General features: G+C 41.8%; 1 protein-coding gene and 1 long non-coding RNA gene across 7 annotated transcripts in view; one reads left to right on the top strand and one right to left on the bottom strand.

Moving 5' to 3' along the window:
- LOC310899571 overlaps positions 1-2996 on the top strand; it is an 83016-nt gene extending 80020 nt beyond the window's left edge. Inside the window, exon 8 of the long non-coding RNA XR_014584399.1 lies at positions 152-2996. This is a non-coding gene — a long non-coding RNA (uncharacterized lncRNA). The remainder of the gene's footprint in view (positions 1-151) is intronic.
- Positions 1-20298, bottom strand: part of USO1 (USO1 vesicle transport factor) — a 33485-nt gene that overhangs the window by 11500 nt on the left and 1687 nt on the right. The window contains exons 4-15 of one of the 6 annotated variants that reach the window (XM_083836053.1): positions 15207-15286; positions 13681-13692; positions 10097-10197; positions 9099-9201; positions 8890-8945; positions 8127-8247; positions 6188-6366; positions 5321-5461; positions 4898-4986; positions 4339-4493; positions 3866-4077; positions 3003-3023 (exon numbers count right to left, since the gene is read on the bottom strand). In XM_083836053.1, the coding sequence (XP_083692179.1) occupies positions 3003-3023; positions 3866-4077; positions 4339-4493; positions 4898-4986; positions 5321-5461; positions 6188-6366; positions 8127-8247; positions 8890-8945; positions 9099-9201; positions 10097-10197; positions 13681-13692; positions 15207-15286 (1270 nt within the window). The remainder of the gene's footprint in view (positions 1-3002; positions 3024-3865; positions 4078-4338; positions 4494-4897; positions 4987-5320; positions 5462-6187; positions 6367-8126; positions 8248-8889; positions 8946-9098; positions 9202-10096; positions 10198-13680; positions 13693-15206; positions 15287-20298) is intronic. The other 5 variants (XM_083836054.1, XM_083836056.1, XM_083836057.1 and 2 more) reach the window with 5 other exon arrangements.

Genomic DNA, 20298 nt, shown 5'->3' with positions numbered 1-20298 from the left:
TCTATTCAGACAAAGGTATATGTACATTAAGCCAGGAAGGGGAAAGCTCACTATCGTGATTGAGGGATTTATTTTTTAACTGGAAAAAAAAAATGTTTTCATCCACAAATAAACTGTCTTATCAGTTCTCTCCCCCTTGTCTTTGTTGCAGATAAATATGGACACAGCAGCATTAAGGCAGGCGTGCATCCCTTCACAGATGGTCAGCGTTCACGAGACAGCCAGGCAAAATGTTCCCTGCATAGAAAACAACTTCACACGAGCACCTCATAAATTTGGTAAAGTAACTGGAAGATTAAGTCAAGTCTCAAAGACAAGACGAAGCATATGAGACCTGCTTGGATGCCTTCAAAAGGGAGGCAAGAAAATACATTGATGGGAGTGGTCACAGGGATCAAAACAGCAGCAAGAAGATAAAAGTATTAGTCAATGACAAAGAAGAGTCCATGCCTGAGAATTATCTGTGCTTGAGACAGTGGACTTCAGTCCTTGCCTCTGGTAATCCCTACGCTTTAGGGCTAAAGACAGGGTTTTTTTTAAGCATTAAAGCACAACAAAAACAAGCTTCCTAAGCTCTTTAAATAAGCCTTTTCGCCACCAAAACAGCCAGCGAGCATCACTCTGGCAAGAAGCTTCTTCTGCGGCAGGCTCCCAGCTACCATCTGCCGCTGTGGACTGCAAGACAGACAGGAATGGAGCCTACCAACTCCACTGGGACAAAATACCATGCCCTGAAGGGATTGCCTTCAAGCACAATTGAGGTACTGTGATCTCTTTTAAGATACCGTCATCACTAAAATGAAACGAATCTCTAAGGGGAAAAAGAAAACACAAAATTATAGATAAATAGACTGTGGCAGCCAACCATAATACTGCTTACATGGGAAAAGGGAGTGTTTGGCCCTTTGGCCCTCATCCTCACCTTGACTTCCAGAGACCCACGTGAACAATGTCAGAACAGCAGAGAATACAACCATCAGCACCAACTGCACATTACCACTTGTTTTATTGCCAGAGTAAGTACATATGCTGTTAGGAGTCACTGTTCAGCTTCTCTGTTACCCTGTTGTTTTGTTGCATTAACACACAGATTATCTTCCTTGCTGCTAACCTCCTACCTGAAACCCATGACTGGTTTCCACTGACCTGCATCTCCCTGCAGGCTGCCTAGTCCCAGTAAACTTTTCTGTTTTTTGCTCTTCCTGTCCTCAGGACCAGCCCACTGAGTTTTCCCTCCTGCACTGGGGGTCTCCCCTCCCACCACATACTTCAAAATTAGTTCATAACCTCCATGATCTAGAACACTTCTATATCTCTGCTCATGAGATGACACAACAGTCTTCTAACAACACGTTTCAACAAATATTCCCTCACTAGCCCTTATTACCCACTAGGTAAGAACTGTATTCACACTCCAATCCTCTGGTAAATCATGAATTTAAACAAAATATGACATCTCTTGCATTTTTCAAGTTCTTATAGAAAAAAACTACCATGCCACACTGGTGCAGTGGATTGCACTAGTACTGCCTTGTCAGACACCTTAGCTGATGAACCTGTTGACCACATAGGCCCTTCTTGCTAGACCAAAACTGCTGCACAGGTGATTTACTTCCTCACTGCCTCACAGAACTATGGGGCCACTTAGGTGGCAAGGGGCCTCTGGATGTTATCTGTTCTGTACACTGCCTTACCACGAGAAAGCTGTAAAAACATCAGTTCTTCCTAAAACCCTTCCAGATTAGATGCATTAACATCCTCATGACACAGGCAACTGCCTAACAGCCTACCACAGAAATACCTACAGAGGAACATACCCTAATACTCCCACCTGCAATTACCCGATGGACAGGCAGACTGCTCGTTTTTCCCCACTGAGTGTTCCTCACACTTCAGACTGGTTCAAAACTGCCAGCAATCCGTTTCCCCAGACCTTCTGTGCTTGAGAATAACTGCTTTAAATGGTTGTCCTACAGGACATTTGCAGACTTCTAAACTGACACTTCCACCAGTCTTCTATTAAAACCTTGTCAGCAGCACAAGGCTGCCTGTGCTCATGCAGGTTGGCATTTCCAGCACACATATCCCCTGGAAGCAGCTGCACACCACATGTACTCAAGCATTGAATCCTAGATTGAAGATTAAAATGTTTGGCCTAATCATTCCCACATGGGCCAGAAGAGCCTAATACACACCTAATTAACTAATACACACACATTTTCTAGCCATGCCATAAGAATCACTACTTTAACAGGTTACAGTCCTCCATGGCAGCTGTCCTACAATTCATGGCTGGTAACAATCCAACCCCACCCCTCTGCACAACTACAAATGCAGCTAATTCAGCACACAATTCCACAGCAGCAATATTTCAAGAACTGTTTCTGCTTCAGCTGACAACTACTTCAGCAGTGCTTTAAGTAACACAGCCTGAAAGTCAGGCAACTCACTTCAGGGGTCATTCACTAGTAATAAGTAATTGAATGCTAGTAATTTGAATGCTATTCAAATCACTGGCTCCATGGTTAAAACTCAAAGCTTTTGCTGTTAAGTGTAACAGGGTGGCTGAAAGGCAGGTTAAACACCATCTTTCTTTTAGCAGCCAGAAAACGAGCAGCATGTTCCCACTTCACATGGCACCAGCTGTTTGCTACAGGCCTGTCTGAGGAAACAGCATTTCTAACAGTTTAATTTTTCTTAAAAGCAAAGTGCGCCTGTTAGGTGTACAAACAGTGAATCAGTACACCCCATTGGAAAGAAAGCACCCGTGTTACCCAAGATCTTGACCCCATAGTTTTGTGGAGCACCCCCAGAGAATCCCCTGGAGACACAGAAAGAGGTGGTTATGCTAGGAAAAAACCCAAACCCAACTGCAACACAAAGCTGTGAGTGGAAACACATCAAAGAGCAGTTAAAGAAAACCTCCCCAGCAAAACCCAAGACAAAAGGAAAAGGCCTGCTATTGGCAAGAAAATGCCGAAGCTGTGCCAAAAAATACATACCCGTCTGTCGATCTTATCACCCTGCAAGTTACACACACGTTACTTGAGAACGTTTAAGATGAACACATTTCAGAAACATTCCCCCAAAGTTTCAATCCCCTGCATCATTTAAGGCTACATAGCCACAGGCAGTTGTATTGTCTCAAATTCATCTTAAACAAAAATGCAGGGAAAAGGATAAAAAGGAGTTCTGCTTATGATCAGGGAAAGCAAATTAAAGAAGTCCCATCAATTAATTCAAAACTCCAGCATTTTGCCATTATTCTTAACTGCAGGAACGCCTAATCACTGCCCAGAGCTAACCATCTCTTTATCATTACCACCATTTGGGGAGAAAGGACGTGTAACAGAAGTTAATGTCACAAGGAAGTGTGGTCTGGAAGGTAAAGTTAAACCACCTGTTTCCAAAGCCAGGTATTAAAATACTGTACAACTTCAGAACAAGTTTTTGGCTTCCATCAGCAAAACCAACAGCCACCAATAGACGACAGCCTGTTCTTCTAAAGATGTTTCAGGTTTGCAGTTACAGGCTAAATGCCAACCAGGCACTTCTGCAGCAACAGCAAGATGTGCCTGGGGATCCTGCCTGTTTGCTTTGTCTTTTAAACCAAGTTTAAGTTCCATGTGCTTTAAAGCCCCCTGCCTACTGACAGCAAGCAAGATAAATGCTTGATGAACAATAAGATTTGCTGCTCCCCCCTCCCTTCAGCATAGGGTGCTTTAAGTAAATCTTAAAAAACAGGAGGGGAGAGAATCCTTGTCCTTAGGCTAACACTAATGTCTTCCTGTGATGCACCTGCTCAAGAACATTTTTCCTGTACACCTGGATTTTTATCCCATTGATGGGCCAATCAGTGCCATACCTGTGAGAGGATGTTGGTGCACTGCTGCAACAGCGACACTGGTGGGTTGCCAATGCTTGTTGCCAGCTGAACTCTCAGGAGCTGTTCTTTCAGAGTCGCATTTTCCTGTAACGCGTGGGCCAGGGCCACGGCAGCACACCAGTTAGAAAGAGAGTCCGTTGAAAAGAGGCCCCCACAGAGCAGCTGACCAGCTGATACGGAGTTACCTGTAGCTACCAAAAGGGGCCAGAGGTACAAATGAGATTACAACACACCACAGAAGCAGCAAGATAATTAAGGCATAACTGTACAGTAAATGCACAAAAAATTAAAGGCCATCTATTTCAAGTCTTAGAGAAACCCTAAACCAAATCATTGTGGTTGGATCTGGCACCCAATAACAGGTAAATAGTTTTGCAGAAGATAACACTTGATGCAGTGAACTATTACTCCACTGGTTCACAACTCAGTGCAGACATTGTCGTCTTGCGTACCGTCAATAGTAGATGGCAAAAGCGTCGAAACAATTTCTCCTTGTCCTTTTTGGTTTTTGTATAGAAAGCACTGGAAACAGTACAGAACAGCACATCGGAGCACAAAAGGCTGCCTTTCGTTTACCATGGACATCAGAAGTACTACAATTGCAGGCCTATTTGGTAATAAAAAGAAAAGCTATTAGGACAAAGTTGTGCATGAAGACAACTGTAAAGAAAACACTCCAAATGGTTTATCAATTACCCACCTATTTTCCTACCCTCTAAATCCTTGTGTAGACTACCCTCTGGCTGACAGCAGCAGCTCCTTCTGACCTAGGAACTTGCCAACTATTGCTCATTCACTTTGTAAGTACCACCAAGTAACATTAAATAAAATGACTTCTAAGCCTCATCTCTGTGGAAACACAACTGACACCTTCATGCTATACCTATTATGCCCAATGTGAACTTGAAGCTGTTTGTATCAGAATTTCAAGTTCTGAACTGAAAAATCCTTTGGATTTGACTGTCGTTGTCTATACCAATATATCATTACCTGACATAATTGAACACTTGCCTTGGTGGATTAGAAGGTGCATTTACAGAGGCAAAGTAGTCTTGATTCATCTGGCATCCTCGAATGACCTCTGACACAGTATTAATGGTCTACAAAGAAGGCAGACAAAAAATGAAACAGTTAAATATGAGCAATAAAAAAAAACAACAAAAGAAATAGACACACATGGGAAGAATGTGAATCAGTTCAGCCTCTTTGGGATATCCTGAAATCCAAGAGAAAAAAAATAAGCAAATTCAAGTATTTTCTGGCTGCAGATTATAATGCAAAAGACTATCTTAAATGTGAGTTCTCCATACAGGAAGCCAACATCTGAGATAAATGCCTAACAAGTACTGTAACCAGTTGCTGCAGAGACAAACTGCAGTTATCCCTGTAGATTCCTGTTTTCACCCACTCCAATATCTATTTGCTCCCTCTTACTTCTGTCAGGATATCAGCAGGAACTCCAGTTGCCATCAGGATTGTGCAGAGCTGCTGTAACAACCCACAGTGAAACATGGCCTTCTGACAACTGCTGGTAGCACCTGGAGGATTTGTGGGAGACACGAGTACCCGAACAAGCTAGAAGGGAAAAAAAAGTCCATATGTAAAGAGAGTCCCAGACTTTCCAAAAGGCAGAACATGATTTACCCATGAAAAACAATTGCTCCTAAAAATGGACATAAAAGACAACAATTGAACAGCATGTCCATCTCATTACTAAGTATGGTCAATTGACGCTGAGTTTAGTGTAACCCTCCAAAATTCTCAAGTACACAGGTTCCAACTAATTTGTGAACAATCACACTAATTGATTATTCGGCTCACAATTTGTCAGAGCTACATTTTGGGAAACAAGAAACTAGCTTCATAAATCTCAAGTTTCTACATGAAGTGTTCCGTAACAGGAAAATGTGTTTTTCTGGAGGGGTGAGCAAAAGGCCATGTGCCCTACAATCAATAATTATGAATCTATTGAACAGCACTGTAAATGCACCATAACTACGCATGAATTCATACAGGAGGATTCTTTATAAAAACACCCCTAGTCATATATTTAACTCCAATCACTGTTACATCTTAAGTTACATGAAATAAAGTTACTTGATGCGCCACCCATTACGAGTTCAGTATTTAGAAATAGTATGTGCACTGAAAGAAGTATCTCTCATTAATACTGGCACACTAATACTGTGAGCTAAAGAAAGCACAGATTTCTCAGCTGTCACATGTTGCACACATTCCTCACTGCAAGCAAAGCTGAAGAAGCCTTGATATTGGTACTAGCAGTCAGAAGAAGTGTTTTACCTGCAGCATTAGATGAAGATTAGTTACTTTCTGTGCAGACCAACCGCAATTGTCATCCCCGACTTCAAACCAAGGCTTCATGCGCTGAATGTATGAACCTTCTTTAAAGAAATTCTGATTGGAATTATTATTCTTCAGTAAGTTTTGTAAAAGGATGAGACAGTCTTCCACTACTATTCCTAGTGGAACAAAAAAAAAAGATTAATCAAAGGTGAGACAGAAGTTACTAGTTTCTTCACATACTCAGCAGATTCTAGGAGGCACAGAACACACAATTCTGAACTCTTTGTTCTTAACACCGTGAAATTTTGATCAAGAACTGTGAACCTCATGCATGAAAAAATAATCAAAGATCAAGTGAAATACATCACTGTTGATCCAGCATATTTCAAATGAAAACATAATTATGGTTCTTCCACAAGTCTGAAGCAGAAACAGTATTTTTGAAGAATACATGGTTCATAATGATAAGTTAATTGGGTAGTAATGGGAAGGACTTGAAATAAAGCCTCACGAACACTTGGTGTCTTGAAATATATGTACTTCAAGTTAAAATAGAGACAGTAGTGTAGCTTAAGTACTACAATGAAGTTCCTCTTAAACTGCACCTAAATTGTAACTGATTACACATGCTTGCAATCACTAGCTACAATTTTGACTCATTTCAGAGTTTCATTTTTTTCTTTTAATGAAAAATAAAATGACAGAAGAGAGAAGCAATTCTTAGCAACATCCCTTAAAACAAACCAATATAAACTGCGCTCCTTGGAGTTGAAGCAAACGGGTTTCTTGTTTGTGGGTGTTTTTAGGTTTTGCTTTTGTTGTTTTTTGTTTTTTGTTTTTTTTTTACTTACAGACTATATGTGCTGAAAACAAACTACAGGTGCTAATCGACTATGTACTCTGAGAGAAAGTCCTTGGACAACTTTGTCCAGAGGACAACACAAATAAAGGTAGCCTGCTCCTGGTACTGCTGGGCTGCCTTCTGGACTTCATAGAAAGGATAAATATTTAGTCGTTACACTTGTTAAAAAACACAGACTGTGACAGACTTGAGAGTGGGATAACCAAGAGACCAGCTGTCACATTCCCCCCTTCCCATTCCCACTGCCGAGCCACAGCTGGTAATCCAGCCCTCAGCAGGGCCACAGGCAGGAGGAACACACATGTAAGAAGGAGAAAAGCAACAATTCTTGGCACACAGGAGTTTACATACCAAGTCCCCTAAAATTATTAGCTGCCTAAAAATAGCAGCTTTAAATTAAAGGATTGCTTAATCCTTCCACGCCAACATACCTGGAATAGTTCTGCTGGGAGAGCAGCAGTATGTTAACTGCTCCTGCAGCTTGCAGGAAGGTCATCTTTTTACTCAACTAGATCCTGCAGCAAGCTGCAGCCCGTGGTAAACTCAAGTTGCCAAGAGAAACAAAGAAAGTACCTAAGCACTGCATTATTTCTGCTCATTCTTTTTCTTATCCTTCCCTCCCCCAGGTAAATGATTTGCCTAGGAGCTGACCAGGAAACTGAAGTCACCAGCAATGCTGAAGATACACTGCAAGTTGTTACTTCCAAGCATCCAAGGATTTTGCAGGAGGAATGCCGACGCTCAACTTAGTAAGTGACAAAAGAGGACACTGCCCAAGTACATGCACTCACAAATGTAAACCAAACATGAACAAACACTTAGGCACACATGCCCATAGAAATTAGCTGTTATTTTACCTCAAGTATCTCAAAACTAGATTTCAAAATATGCTGAAAACCTGCCTACTTGCTCCTGTTTCCGCTTAATTTGTTACAACCCAGGTATGTGTTTTGATCCTTCGAACCATTTAACAAGCTCCAATTGCACACTCATGTCAACCTTTAAACAGTCACCCATTAACTTGAGTAAAAACAGAAGGAACAACTACGAAAAGAGCCTTAGACACTTCTGTACCTCCATCACTGTTCCCTTCTTCTGTTATGATATCCAGAAGTCTCTCAAAGGCATTTTCAAAGGCAACAATCTTCTGTATGGCTGCATTACTTTTTGTCAGTTGCTGTAACAGCAAGACTCCCTTGGCAGATAGAGGGAAGAAGTGATTAAACTTAGTTTTACTGAAGAACATCACTTGTTACAAGTCACAGCTCTCAGAAGAATGCTAAAAGAGCAGCATAAGCCCTGGCCAGGATCATAGAACAGAATTGCACATCCCCTGCATTTTGGCACAGGTAACCAAATCCAGCATGGACATCACCCAGTATTTACCACATGCTTCACCACACTTGAAAAGAGAAGCACAACACTGCCAAAAAGGATGCTAAGTGGCTATACACAAGAACAAAGAGTACACTTGTAAGACACCCCATCTCTTCTGTACTAAGTAATTTGAGCTTTCTGCTGTCTGACGAGTAAAGAGGAAAAAGACAATGGAACCTGACAGAAGGCCATGAGGAAGATCAGCTAATATAACAGGAATACAACACTCGATGCTTGCAAACACACAGTAACAGCTTGCCTTCATTATCTGATTTGTGGCAAGACATGCAGAAACCACCTGACTCAAGGGAAGACTCAAGTATTTTTAATTAATAACCATGATGCTTCCCTCACATGCATTCATTTAACTTAATCCAAATTCTGCACAAATACTAAACAGTTCACGCAGTTGACAGTTGCTAATTATGAAGAGAATCAACAGCCTCTGTTCTATACTTACATCATTTCGTATAACTTCCCTCGAGTCTGCTAGTAAATCCATGAGTCTAGAAACACCTGCAAGAAGTACACAAAAACAAGCATAAAAGGTGCAGTTCATTTCTTGCTAGAGGTCTTGATAACACCTCACTCAAAACAGCTCTAGCTCTCTGCCTTCTGTTTGGTGAGCTTCCAAGCTGAAGTTCACACGCAAACAACTGAAGCACTCACCCATAGGACTGACAAGAATTATCTGCTGCACCTGAGGTCCTTGCTGCTTTAAAAGTGATGTAAGTAGTTTCACTCCAGGCCAACGAACATGGAAATCAAATTCCTGCAAAGATAGAGAGGTAATTAAGTAATAAATTCCTCAGTATTCCACTTCCTCTTGGAGATAACAGTTATGAACAGACACAAAACTGGCAAGGGATTTAATCTCCTGTCCATTTCTTTTTTCATTCATCCTATTACAACACATGGCCGACAAATCAGAACACTGGTTCTTGATTTTATTATACAAGCAAGATGAAGTCCCAGCAGTTTCCTTCCCTCCCTCCCCTCAGGGGTTGCTTTCCTAGCTATTTCTTCTTTCTAAAAGAGACAGTCCAACCCTCATGGGATCAGCCCATGTTACTCAGAAATTTTGGAAAAAAAGCAATGCCTTTGGCTCTTTTCTTTCTTCTCTCCATTCCCAAACAACAACAACTTCTGTTAAAGTAGGATCTTGAAAGAAAGAGAAAGCTCAAGAACTAATGAGTCCAGACACAGGCTTTGACCACCACCACTAAACCTTTGGGCTCCCCAGGTCATCTTAAACTCAAGAGCTGGTGACTGGGCCTACATCTCAACTGAGTCACCCCACAGAGCTTTCTGTACTTCTAATCCTTGTAGTTTTAAGGCATCACCTTGAAGTCACCCACTGAATCACTGATTTAGATGACAAGTATTATTTTAACTCTGTACCAAGTTACAGGTGAAGACTGAATGTACATCATCCCTTCCTCAGCATCCCCTCCTCCCTTTCAGTGGTATCTTGCTTTAACGTTGGAACAAATGGCTTTCATCCAGGTCATAGACTTCACTCATTTCCCACCGCAAACTTGCTAGGCAGTCAGGCAACTTGACATTTGACACATGCTTCCACGGAAAGATGAAAACATGCATTAAGGTAACCTCACTGAGCAGCACTACATATCCTTCAGTATTCCCAGCACCAAGCTGTTACTTACCTCCACAAGTGTCAACAAGAGAGTGACGTTTTCTTGCTGTTTAATGAAAATCTCTGTGAACTGACTTCCCAAATCATCAACTTGTTTAGGTGAGTTTTCTTCTGTAATAGTCAAAAACAATGTATTACAACACATGAACAGAGTAACTTTGGTTAGTTGTATTTTTATTCTCACTAAAACAGAGCCAAGGGTGACAAACAAGCTTTTGATCACTGAGAAAGTGTTAATAAGTTTAAATAATTTTCAAAAACAAACACAGCCACAAGCTGTGCACAAAAAAAAAAAGCAGCAGCTTAGGCTACTCTAAACAATTTTTATTGAGAGCTATTTTAAAATCAAGGAAGGAACTAATAATCTACCAAAGAGAAACCTAATCCAGTATAAATATAAAAAAATCCTCTTCCCATTGATCACATCCACATTCACAGTTCTCAGACCGACAGTCACCTGTTTCAGATAAAACCAAACAATTCTACGGGACCAGAGAATTCAGACAAAGGAAGAGCCCTCACAGCGCAGGAGGAGCAGAAAGACTCAACATTTCCGCAAAGCTCAACTAAACTGGTACAGGATTCTTCACCTTTCACCTTTTTGCAAGGGTCATGTATATTTCATGCCAAGAAGCTTCAAAAGAGAGTAGTGGATAAAGTAAGCCACAGAATCACAGAAGGCCAAGGCTGGGAGGACCTTGGAAGATCATCTACTCCAAACCATCTAAAGCTAAACAATCCAAGCACCTCAGTTACTTATTTTGACATAGCAGTTAGACAAGACTTAAACGTCAGGAAGAGAGAATAATTGTGAAATAGATAAGTATCAAAACCTCCCAGCCTTGGCATCTAAATTAATTTCACAAAGAAAATCAAGCATCACTCCATTTACTCTCCAGTTGTGCAAAATCAAAGTAGTGGATCAATTCAGTCTTACAGAAATATTTAATCATCGTTGCATAAATGGATAATAAACAAAAGTATCCCACAAGACAACAGAAAATACGTAAACTACATCTCTGCCCCACTGCTGGTTTTCCAGTCTGAGTGGCAATTTACAAAACTATCTCACAAAACCATCTTATTTAGGCACTACTGGTTGGCACAGTTAATGAACTTCCACTGACAAATTCAGGAACTGCAATTTTAACTCAAAGGTAGCTTCAGATTGTTTTCATTTTGGACAGGAGGAGAAGGTATTTTCAGCTCCAATACAGTTTCTGGGACTGGAGCTTTTCAGCCAAGGTAGTTGAGCAACCTAGCAGTAGTCCAAATCCAGTCCCACTCAAGAGGGATGGGAATTCAGTTCTGTGACACCTGTGACCACCTCTAAGAAATCAGCATCTCATTGAGTTGAAAAAACATGTCAGTTCCTTGCTCAGCTGTGTTTCTATGAGGTTTCTCAAAGCAACATAACAAATCAAGGGGCTAAATGCACATTAGTCAGCCACAGGGGGAGCAACACAACACAGCCACTCACATTCCCAGCTCTGGCTGAGCACTCTTCTCCCTACAAAGCTTCTCTCCCCACACATCTCCTGAACAATTTCCTTCACTGTTCCTCCTTTCTCCATAACCTCAAAGCAACTCCTGTCCCGCAGAACATGCTGCCATCAGCCCTGCCTCTGTCTCATGTGCCTGTAGGACAGACCAGAAACACATCGGGTAAGGCCTGCAGCAAAAGCACTGCCACTCATCTTCTAAACCAGGGTACCCTACCAACCACACACATACATTCAGCACTGCAACACCATCCCATGCCAGCTGATGAAACCACAGGCACAAGAATTGCTCAAAGCATAAAGCACAGGAAAAAAAAAAAAAACATGGTAAAGCCACAATTTCTGACCAAATCTAAATGTCTGATTTGGGTAATGGAAGGCAAAGCAAGGATTTTTTTCCTTTCACTTGAACTGTAAGATTCACAGCCACCAATCGCTGGCAACCAAACACCTATAAATAGGGTCAAAGACCACAAATAATCTTGAAACTCTGTACCTTGTTAGGGGCACACCAAAACACAGAAATCAAAGGACTATCTATTTTCTTGGACTGGCGCCAAGAAAAAAATTTAATTCAGTCAAGCCAATTTCCTTCAAGTTGAAACTGTTCCTTACCATCATACATTGCAAGCTGAGTTTATTATAACATCTATTTTTAAGGATTTCTGTACAGTTAAGAGGCCTTTTTTTATGTGGCCTTAGAGTAATCAGACTGAAACTGATCACTCCTTTAACACAGTCTAGTTATAATCCTCCTAATGAGGCTGATATTGGTAGGTAGTTTACATGAGGGACAGAGAAGCAGCACCAATCTGCTGCCAATTTTTAAGAGGACAAACTATGAAATACAGAAGGTAGCAAAAGGGAAGACAAATCACATGCAAGAGTAACTCTAGCCCTGACATCTAGCAAAATGCAAGTACATCTGATACGGCCCTCTCTGAAGAGGAGGGGGCTTATCAAGTCTGGGCCACTCCCACAGTGCATGAGTAAAAAACACAACAGGCAAACCAAATCCACACAAGTGCAGTTGCCAAACTTGCTAATGTAGAGTAGGGCAACTGAGCTGAGGAATCATATATGGATTGTGCACACTGTAGCTTGCTGCAAACAAAGCAAAGCATAAACCTGAACTTTTTTCCCCCTTTATTTAAAATACAGGCTTAGATGAAAATATTTCACTTGGAATTTGCCACAGGCCGTGACTGCTCATCTCCTCCTCCAGCCACACTCAGCTGTGCAAATAGCAAGGATTTGAACTCTGGATTCTTGCTAATCCCAACTCTTATCCTTGCACAAGTTCTGGGTGCTAAGGCAAGAAGAAAAAAAAAACAGCAGTCATCAGTATACACAACTTACACAGCCTCTTACTAGCTTGCCAGAGATCTACTTTTATTCCAAAAGCTTGGTTCTAGTTCAGCATGTTTTTGATTCTTCTAAGAAGACGGGGGAGTGGTATTTGTTTTTTAAGCTCTTGCTGTTTCCAGAATCATACCTAAGATTTCTCTTAAAAATCTACATGGATGTGGCTCAAATGAGGAGAACAGTTTCCATTTTTTAAGATTTTTTTTGAAGATGCACCAATATCCAGCACTATCAATTAGAATTTCATCTTTAAATCAACACATGAAGTGCATTTTAATAAAAAGTTGAAGAAATAAGGAAGAATAAGTGTTAGTGGTGAACTTATGGCAGAGGTGAACACTATTTTTAACATGCATCGCTTAAAAGAGACACTGTGAAGGATTTGTGTCAAACTTCAGGGCTTCTTGAAAACAAAAAAACTGCACACCCTTCTTCCCATTCAAACCCTACCAGAACTGATGCTGCATTTTCATGACATCCCAAACAAGAATTTATTACTATCTCAACAAGTCTGCCAGCATTCAACATGCCCAGATCACATGAAATAGTACATTGGGAAGCCACTTCAGCTCCAAAGCAAATTTGTACTTCAGAGCAGAACACAAAATGCACTCAACTTTAATGCAAGTCTTTACAGTGTCCTTTTTAAACTGCAAAGTGTGTTACGGGTGTAAGTAGCAACTACATCTATCAAGTGCCATATTTATACAAGTAAAAGGGTTTTTACCTTCAGAATCATCTGTCAATGCAGATCAAAGAAAAAGAGAAAGAGAAAGGTTCACAAGTTGAATAGTTTTTCAAACAGCACAACCAATAGTAGCATAAGCTCAGATTTCCAAGGCAGCCATCCTCATTTCTGTGGCAAATCACTCCTTCAGGCAGCTGTACGGAACCACCCTGTACCCTTCGCAACACTGATCATCTCACATACAGAACTCAAATTTGTCAATTCTTTGCTCTTCTTAAGACTGCTATTAACATTCTTGTTGAGTCAAGAATGAAGGCTACTACCACGAGCAGGGAAAAGAAGGGCAAGTAAAGCTAACTGCCAACTTCAGAGAAAGTTAAGAGTAATGCATCACACAAAGGATTTCAGCTTACAGATCTCTTGCAGCCTCCTCAGGTAAGAGACAACACATTGCTGAAGGTACCTCAGAAGGACATAATGTGATGCAAACATACTGGCAGAAATGCATGCATATTGGACAATCCTCACCTGCTTCTCAACAGGATATTTATCAGTTGTTAAGGGAGGAAACGCACACAAGCTCAGCACCTGATGTTGTTCCCTGACGGAAGCCTCCTCCCAAGCTAGCGCTTGCACAGCCCTCAGCCAGACCCCATCCCTATTCTCTGCATATGTCCATAAGGCTAAAGATGAGGGAGCTTGGATCATCCTGCCCTCAGCACCATTCAAGAGCCTGAACTCATGATGATCAGCAGCTATTTTGCTTGCCAGCATATCTGGCTCTCTTGGATCCAGCACATCTATTCAATTTTAACACCATTCTCCTTGCTCAAGCCTAATTTGGGTTACTACTGTCGTTTTCGTCAGAGTACTAAAGTTTTTGTAAAATAAGGAGTTACTTTTCATGGCTGCTATCATTTCATTGGCCTTTCAGACCAGATTTGGTGGCTGACCAACAAATAAAATAAAGGCTGGAGGCGCAGCAACCACAAAATATCAAAGCATTGGCTAACTGTGTAGACCTAGTCAATCTATGTGCTGCCCTCACTTTGAAGGTACTAGCATAACGAGCCTCAGAAAGTGTTCCACAACATAACCATCAACTGTGTTTCTAAGTCTAATTATCTTGGGAAGTCTTTTCGTAAAATACCGTAACAGGGCTGGCAAGCAAGATTTTCACACTTACTATAACCACCTTATCAAAGACACCTGAGACTCTATCTCTTGGTATCATTAAGTCCTCAGAAAGAAGAGTCCTATTTGACAGTAACAGTCCGAACTGTCCTTTACCAATAGCAGAGAATGACCTGGCGATATTTACAAACTAGAAAAAATACAACCTGGGTGCTGTTTACGTAACATTGATTTTAAGATCACCAAGGGATCCAGTATTACTTTAGTGCAAGCTGCGTCAACAGATTTTCTTCACACAGTCCTAACAGCTATGCAATAACAAAGCAAGTCTACATATCAGTAAACTGGATATTGTTACTGTTCGTAACTTGAACAAAACCAGCAAGGAAAGCACCCCCCAGTTAATACAACTATCACCATCAAGAGCTTACCTTGTTCTTCCTCTTCTAGGTCATTCGATATTACATTGTAGAGAGTGTCCAAAGCATAGCCAATTATTTCAGAATCTGAACTGCGAATAAAAGAACCACTTTGCTTTAATGACGTATTTATTTGCAACTTCTCTTACAATTTCTTGTTTACAATGTTGGTTTTCTGCTCAGGCAGTTGCCTTTACAGCACTATTGCAAGAGAGAATTGACATGGATGGGTATCGTATAATACCATGTTTTTACCAACCATGAGCTGCCCAGTCCCTTAAATGGAGTCAAATTCCCTTTGCCTGTTCCACTCCCTGAGGTGGCCACATCCACAAAGTCTGGTGACACAAGACAACCACAGGAAGCTTCACGGTGAGCACGTCTCCCACCACCTGAGTCACCCCTTCCAACCTGCTCCTCCAGTGTGCCAGGAGACACCAGGAGACACCTCGGGTAGGGACTCGGCTCCCTTGACAGCAAGTCACCCAGAGGAGCTGCACAGAAGCTTCAGCACCATCACATGAAGACCCTCCCCACCACCCTGTCAGCAAGAACCAGGGGCCAAACAATTTCCACTTGAATGCAGTAATAGCTGTGCCATCTCCCAGACAGGCCAGTCCCAGGGTCACTGACTCACCAAACCAAGTTATTAGGAGTTCTCAAACTCCTACCATTACAAGGAAGCTGCTGGGCCGCCTATCTAACCCCCAGGCATCAGTTCGCCCGCTTACACCAACACACTTTTCCTTCTAAGCTCTGCTTTAACAGGGACTTGCTTTTTCTTCTTTACAAAGCCTGAACTATCCTTAAATCCTCTGCTGAAACAAACACACAGTGCAACAATTTGGTGGCAAAAGGGACGTGTAACCATTTTTGGTTAAGAACCACCACCACACATAAAGGAAGGCACCTCAGAGAACGTAAGGACAAACCTAGCAGCTATTTTCACGTCTTGGCCAAGCACTGGAAGAGCACACTGTCAAAACTAAGACCTCTCATTCTAACTTTTAAGCCTTTGCTTTCCCTAATCACCAAGGCATACAAGGTGAGGATTCCACACCACTGAAGATTCATTCATATTTCAGCAAGCTACTAGGCCAGTTCACAGCAAACCCCCAAAACAACCTGTCCAACCAGCAGCATTAAGTGCCAAGCCCTAATTGAGGCCAGCTACCTCTGCTAGACCACTAATTAAAGATGACAAACTTACAGCTGCTATTACAGCCAAAAAGCAGAGCTGCCTTAAGGTGATCCACCAGCTTTGAGAAGACAGAATGGAACAACCCACCCCTACCTTTCTTGCATCACTACAGCAAGGACTTGAGCAGGCTCTCAGAACGAGAACTCACCTCCCTTTATGACACACTAAATCCAAAACTAGCAGTTATCACGTCTCAGCATAGTTTGTCCCTTCACATTGGGTTTTGAGTTGAATCCTTGCCCTGCTTGTTGTCCTAGGCGGACACGTGCACTTTTTTTTTTTCCCCCTCAGTGTCACACAACTCACCCACCAGTGTTTAAGCTGTGTTGTAACGGAAGCAACAACTACAAAAATCTGCCAAAATCTAAGTCGAAACAAATAAAAGAAGCTTTTAGTCTATGTAAACCTTCCTGTCCTGCAGGTATGATCAGATTTCCCAACTGCATGTTTCCCCCTTTACCTTTAATGTAATTTTAGTTCAACACAGTATTACAAAGCCTGTGGTTTCCTTTTCATGTAACTGAAACAATTCCATGTCTGAAAAACACATAAAAGCAACTTCCTGAAGACTTTTGGGAAAAAAAAGTTTCCTTTCCTCTCCCAGGAAATTCAGAGCTGCTACAAAAGAATAACCAAATTTTATGTGCATATGGAAAAAGCTGGCCTTGTTTTTCTTGTTGAAAGAAGAACACATCACAAAATGAGGACAGCAGCACCGTATCTTTGCGATTCACTGCCTTGCTTCCATCTGGTCTTCATCACACACAACAGTATTTTCTTGATTATTCTGTTCAGACTGAAGCTGTGCAATTTTTGCTCTGTAGTGAAAGTCTTCAGCCAAGAAAAAGATTTCCAGTCTCTCACACATCCATAAAAGACGCAGTCTTTCTGAAATGCAACAATCCAGCATAAGCCACCTGGGGCATCCTCCTGCTGCTAGTGGTGCTTTTATGTGGCATGAGACTGAAATGGCAAGTCAGCACTCCCCGAGTTCACAAACAATAGCAGAGAAGAGTCATATGGAAGTGAAAGTATCCACATATTGTGCTGCCCAGGTAGGGCGCCTCAAAAAGCTTTTACCTCCTCTTCCAAGCATGATCTATCCTGTCAAGTAAAGTATGAAATAGCTGAGTGTTTCTATCATGTCATCAATGATAGCACACCTGGAAATGAAGGTAATTTTTTTTAACCCTGAAAACTCAGCTCATGAAAGAGTGATCAAAGGACTAACAAGCAACATAACTTCTTACAAAAGCTTTAATTAAAAGCATAACACAACTCTGAAAATTTGGAAATACAAGTACAAAGCAACTGAAGTCTGTACCTTAAGCAAACAAATTCCGTCTCTCAGGTTCATATTAGGTTTTCAACTACTACAACTGCCACAAGTAAATTTTAAAATTCTTATTTTATATAAATAGAATAAAACGAGTCTAAGATCAAGTTATTTTTTTTGCTCTTCTGCCTTCCTCCACACCAACAGTTAAGTGGTGCTGATCAGTGCTACAGCCCATGCCAGGCTTTTTTCAAAATAGTCCCTGGTGAGATGTGGCAATATGCAGACAGCCAGCAAGGAGAAGGAAAGGTCCTCCAGTAGATCGCAGTTCCTTCTTCATATTACAAAATGAATATATGGCCAAAGAACACTGGTTTGTATAAAAGTCTGGAACATTTTCAGGCTGACTCAGGAGTCTTTTCAGGCTGCAGGATGGCTGATATGCATAGCTGAAAACCTAGTGAAAGAAGTCACTTTTCTGTAGAGCAAGTTTCAACACTTGTATCTCAGCCCAGGCAGGAGATGGAGCTTAAGGCAATTTACAAGGAAACAGTGTAACAGGTAGTGCATCTTGTCCACTTAAAAAAGAAAAGGAGTTTCTCTCTATTCCAGATAAAGGCTGAAAAAAAAAAAAAAAAGGAAGCTGCCAGAAGCAGCCATGAAAGATCTGAAGAGGAGTAAGAAAAGAAAGAAAGAAGTACCCAGCACTTCCACACAGCCATGCAAACCAGGACCTTTTCCTAAGAAAATTAGGAGATGAAGCTGTAAATCTATCTATCTTACTTTTCCTGCCATATCAACTTCACAATGAGGAACACAGGAGCATGACTTGCAGTTGAACAGAGCTACAAGGCAATTGACAAGGCAATGAGCAGCACAGAGATGAGGCAGAAAATCAAAGAAAAACTGCTACATAGCTGGTGCAGTCCATGTGTTTATCACATCAAGTTTCAGGGGAAGGAGCAATTGATCCACCACAACCAAGAGATGCACTGGAGATGAAAGATGTTCCCGCTTTTACTCCAGCTCTACACAAATAACAGTTAACTGTTGTGTTGCCATACTTGACTGTAAAGGTCTTTAATCCAAAGAACTTTTCCATTAGATCACATTTGCACAGCGAACTTGTTTGCATTAGGAAAAAATCATTTCTTATCAGAAAAGTTGCTTCAGTTTTTCCATACTGCTGTTATGCACTCCAGCAAGGCAGACTCCACTGTTTCAGTGACCCCTGCCTGTTGCTGGCTCCTTCCCCCAGATTCCTTCCACCCAAACACCCCACCCCTGCAAAAAAGACCAGGGGGAAAAAAAAAAAAAAAAGAGCTTCAGCTGATAAAACTCAAGCAAGACCCACTTCTACTCAACTAAAAACTAAGAAGAAAATCCCATGGGCTAGGATCATATTTTGATGCAAGAAAAACATAGCAGCTGCAGGCATACATCTGAGACAACCGGCCGATCAGTAACATCTCCTGGCAGTGAGGCAACAGCCATCAGCAGCTTCCCAGCAAATAACCTGCACCTCCAGAGCTCCCTCACCCATCTTCAGGGCAACCTAATGATCACTAAAAAAGCATACCCTTCTAAAGCTAAGCAACAGAGGCAAAAAAGAAAGGAATAGAAGATTCAACATACTGTTTTCCCTGCTCCTTTCATATTACTAATCATATTTCTGGACCTTCTGTAAACTTGAACTTCACAGCAGCCAGTCAAGGTACAGGACCAGCACGTGCGAGTGAGTTACATCAATGCAGTGACATGTGAGAGGGCCATCTGAGTCAATCACAGACTTCTGTTTTCTGAAAAGTTGGCTTGCTTCTTAAAAAATCTTAAACAGCTGCAATGCAAATAAAAAAAAAGGAAAGAAAACTGAGGAGGCCAGGAGGAAGAAATGGGCATTTTTCACTTCTGCAGAAAGCTTCAGGGCAGCTCGAGTGGGCACTGCAAAGGTCCATCACAGATCACACCCAGGGGTGGCCCCTCACGTGGGGATGACAGCACGCCAGCTGTCCCCCACAAGACACCACCCCGACAGCTGAGCCTGCGACTCATTTATCAACCCTCCGTGCAGATCAGCTGGCAGCCACTTGTACTCCCACAGCAAAAGCCCCCAAAGCCTCTGCTCTACTATCACCGCTACCAAACAGTGCGCTCACACCACCCCAGCACACACCATCAACACACAGCCTATAGCCACGTCTCTAAAACAAGCCACAACATACAGGCCAGCTGATGCACCCATCCACCAACATCATGCCATAGGAAATTAATCTAGGAACTTTTTGTGGAAGCCAGTGTTTTTTCATCTAAAGACCCAAGACACAAAGATGTACCTACTGGTTTTTGAGCTGCTGAGTCACACAACACACCTGAACAGAGCTCCAGTACACACGAATTCTGAAGGGGCAAGTGGAGGTGAAAAAAGCCCAGAAAAGCTCCAAGTTGATGCCCAGCCAAGTTCTCTTTTAGCATCTCAAAGAAAAGGAGATCAGTGGAGCCCCACCCCCCTTCTCCAAGTTCAAATCTGGCCTGAACAGCAGATAAGTGGATGAACCAGGCTCCTTGACCTCATTTTTTTAAGGGCTTCCCCTTGGGGTGACTGTTGCTCCTGCTACCTCCCTTGTACT

This window comes from Anser anser (assembly GCF_964211835.1).
Source record: "Anser anser genome assembly, chromosome: 4".
NCBI classification, from domain to species: Eukaryota; Metazoa; Chordata; class Aves; order Anseriformes; family Anatidae; genus Anser; species Anser anser.
Note: the sequence above shows the minus strand (reverse complement) of the source record. Positions and strands in the feature narration are given on the sequence as shown.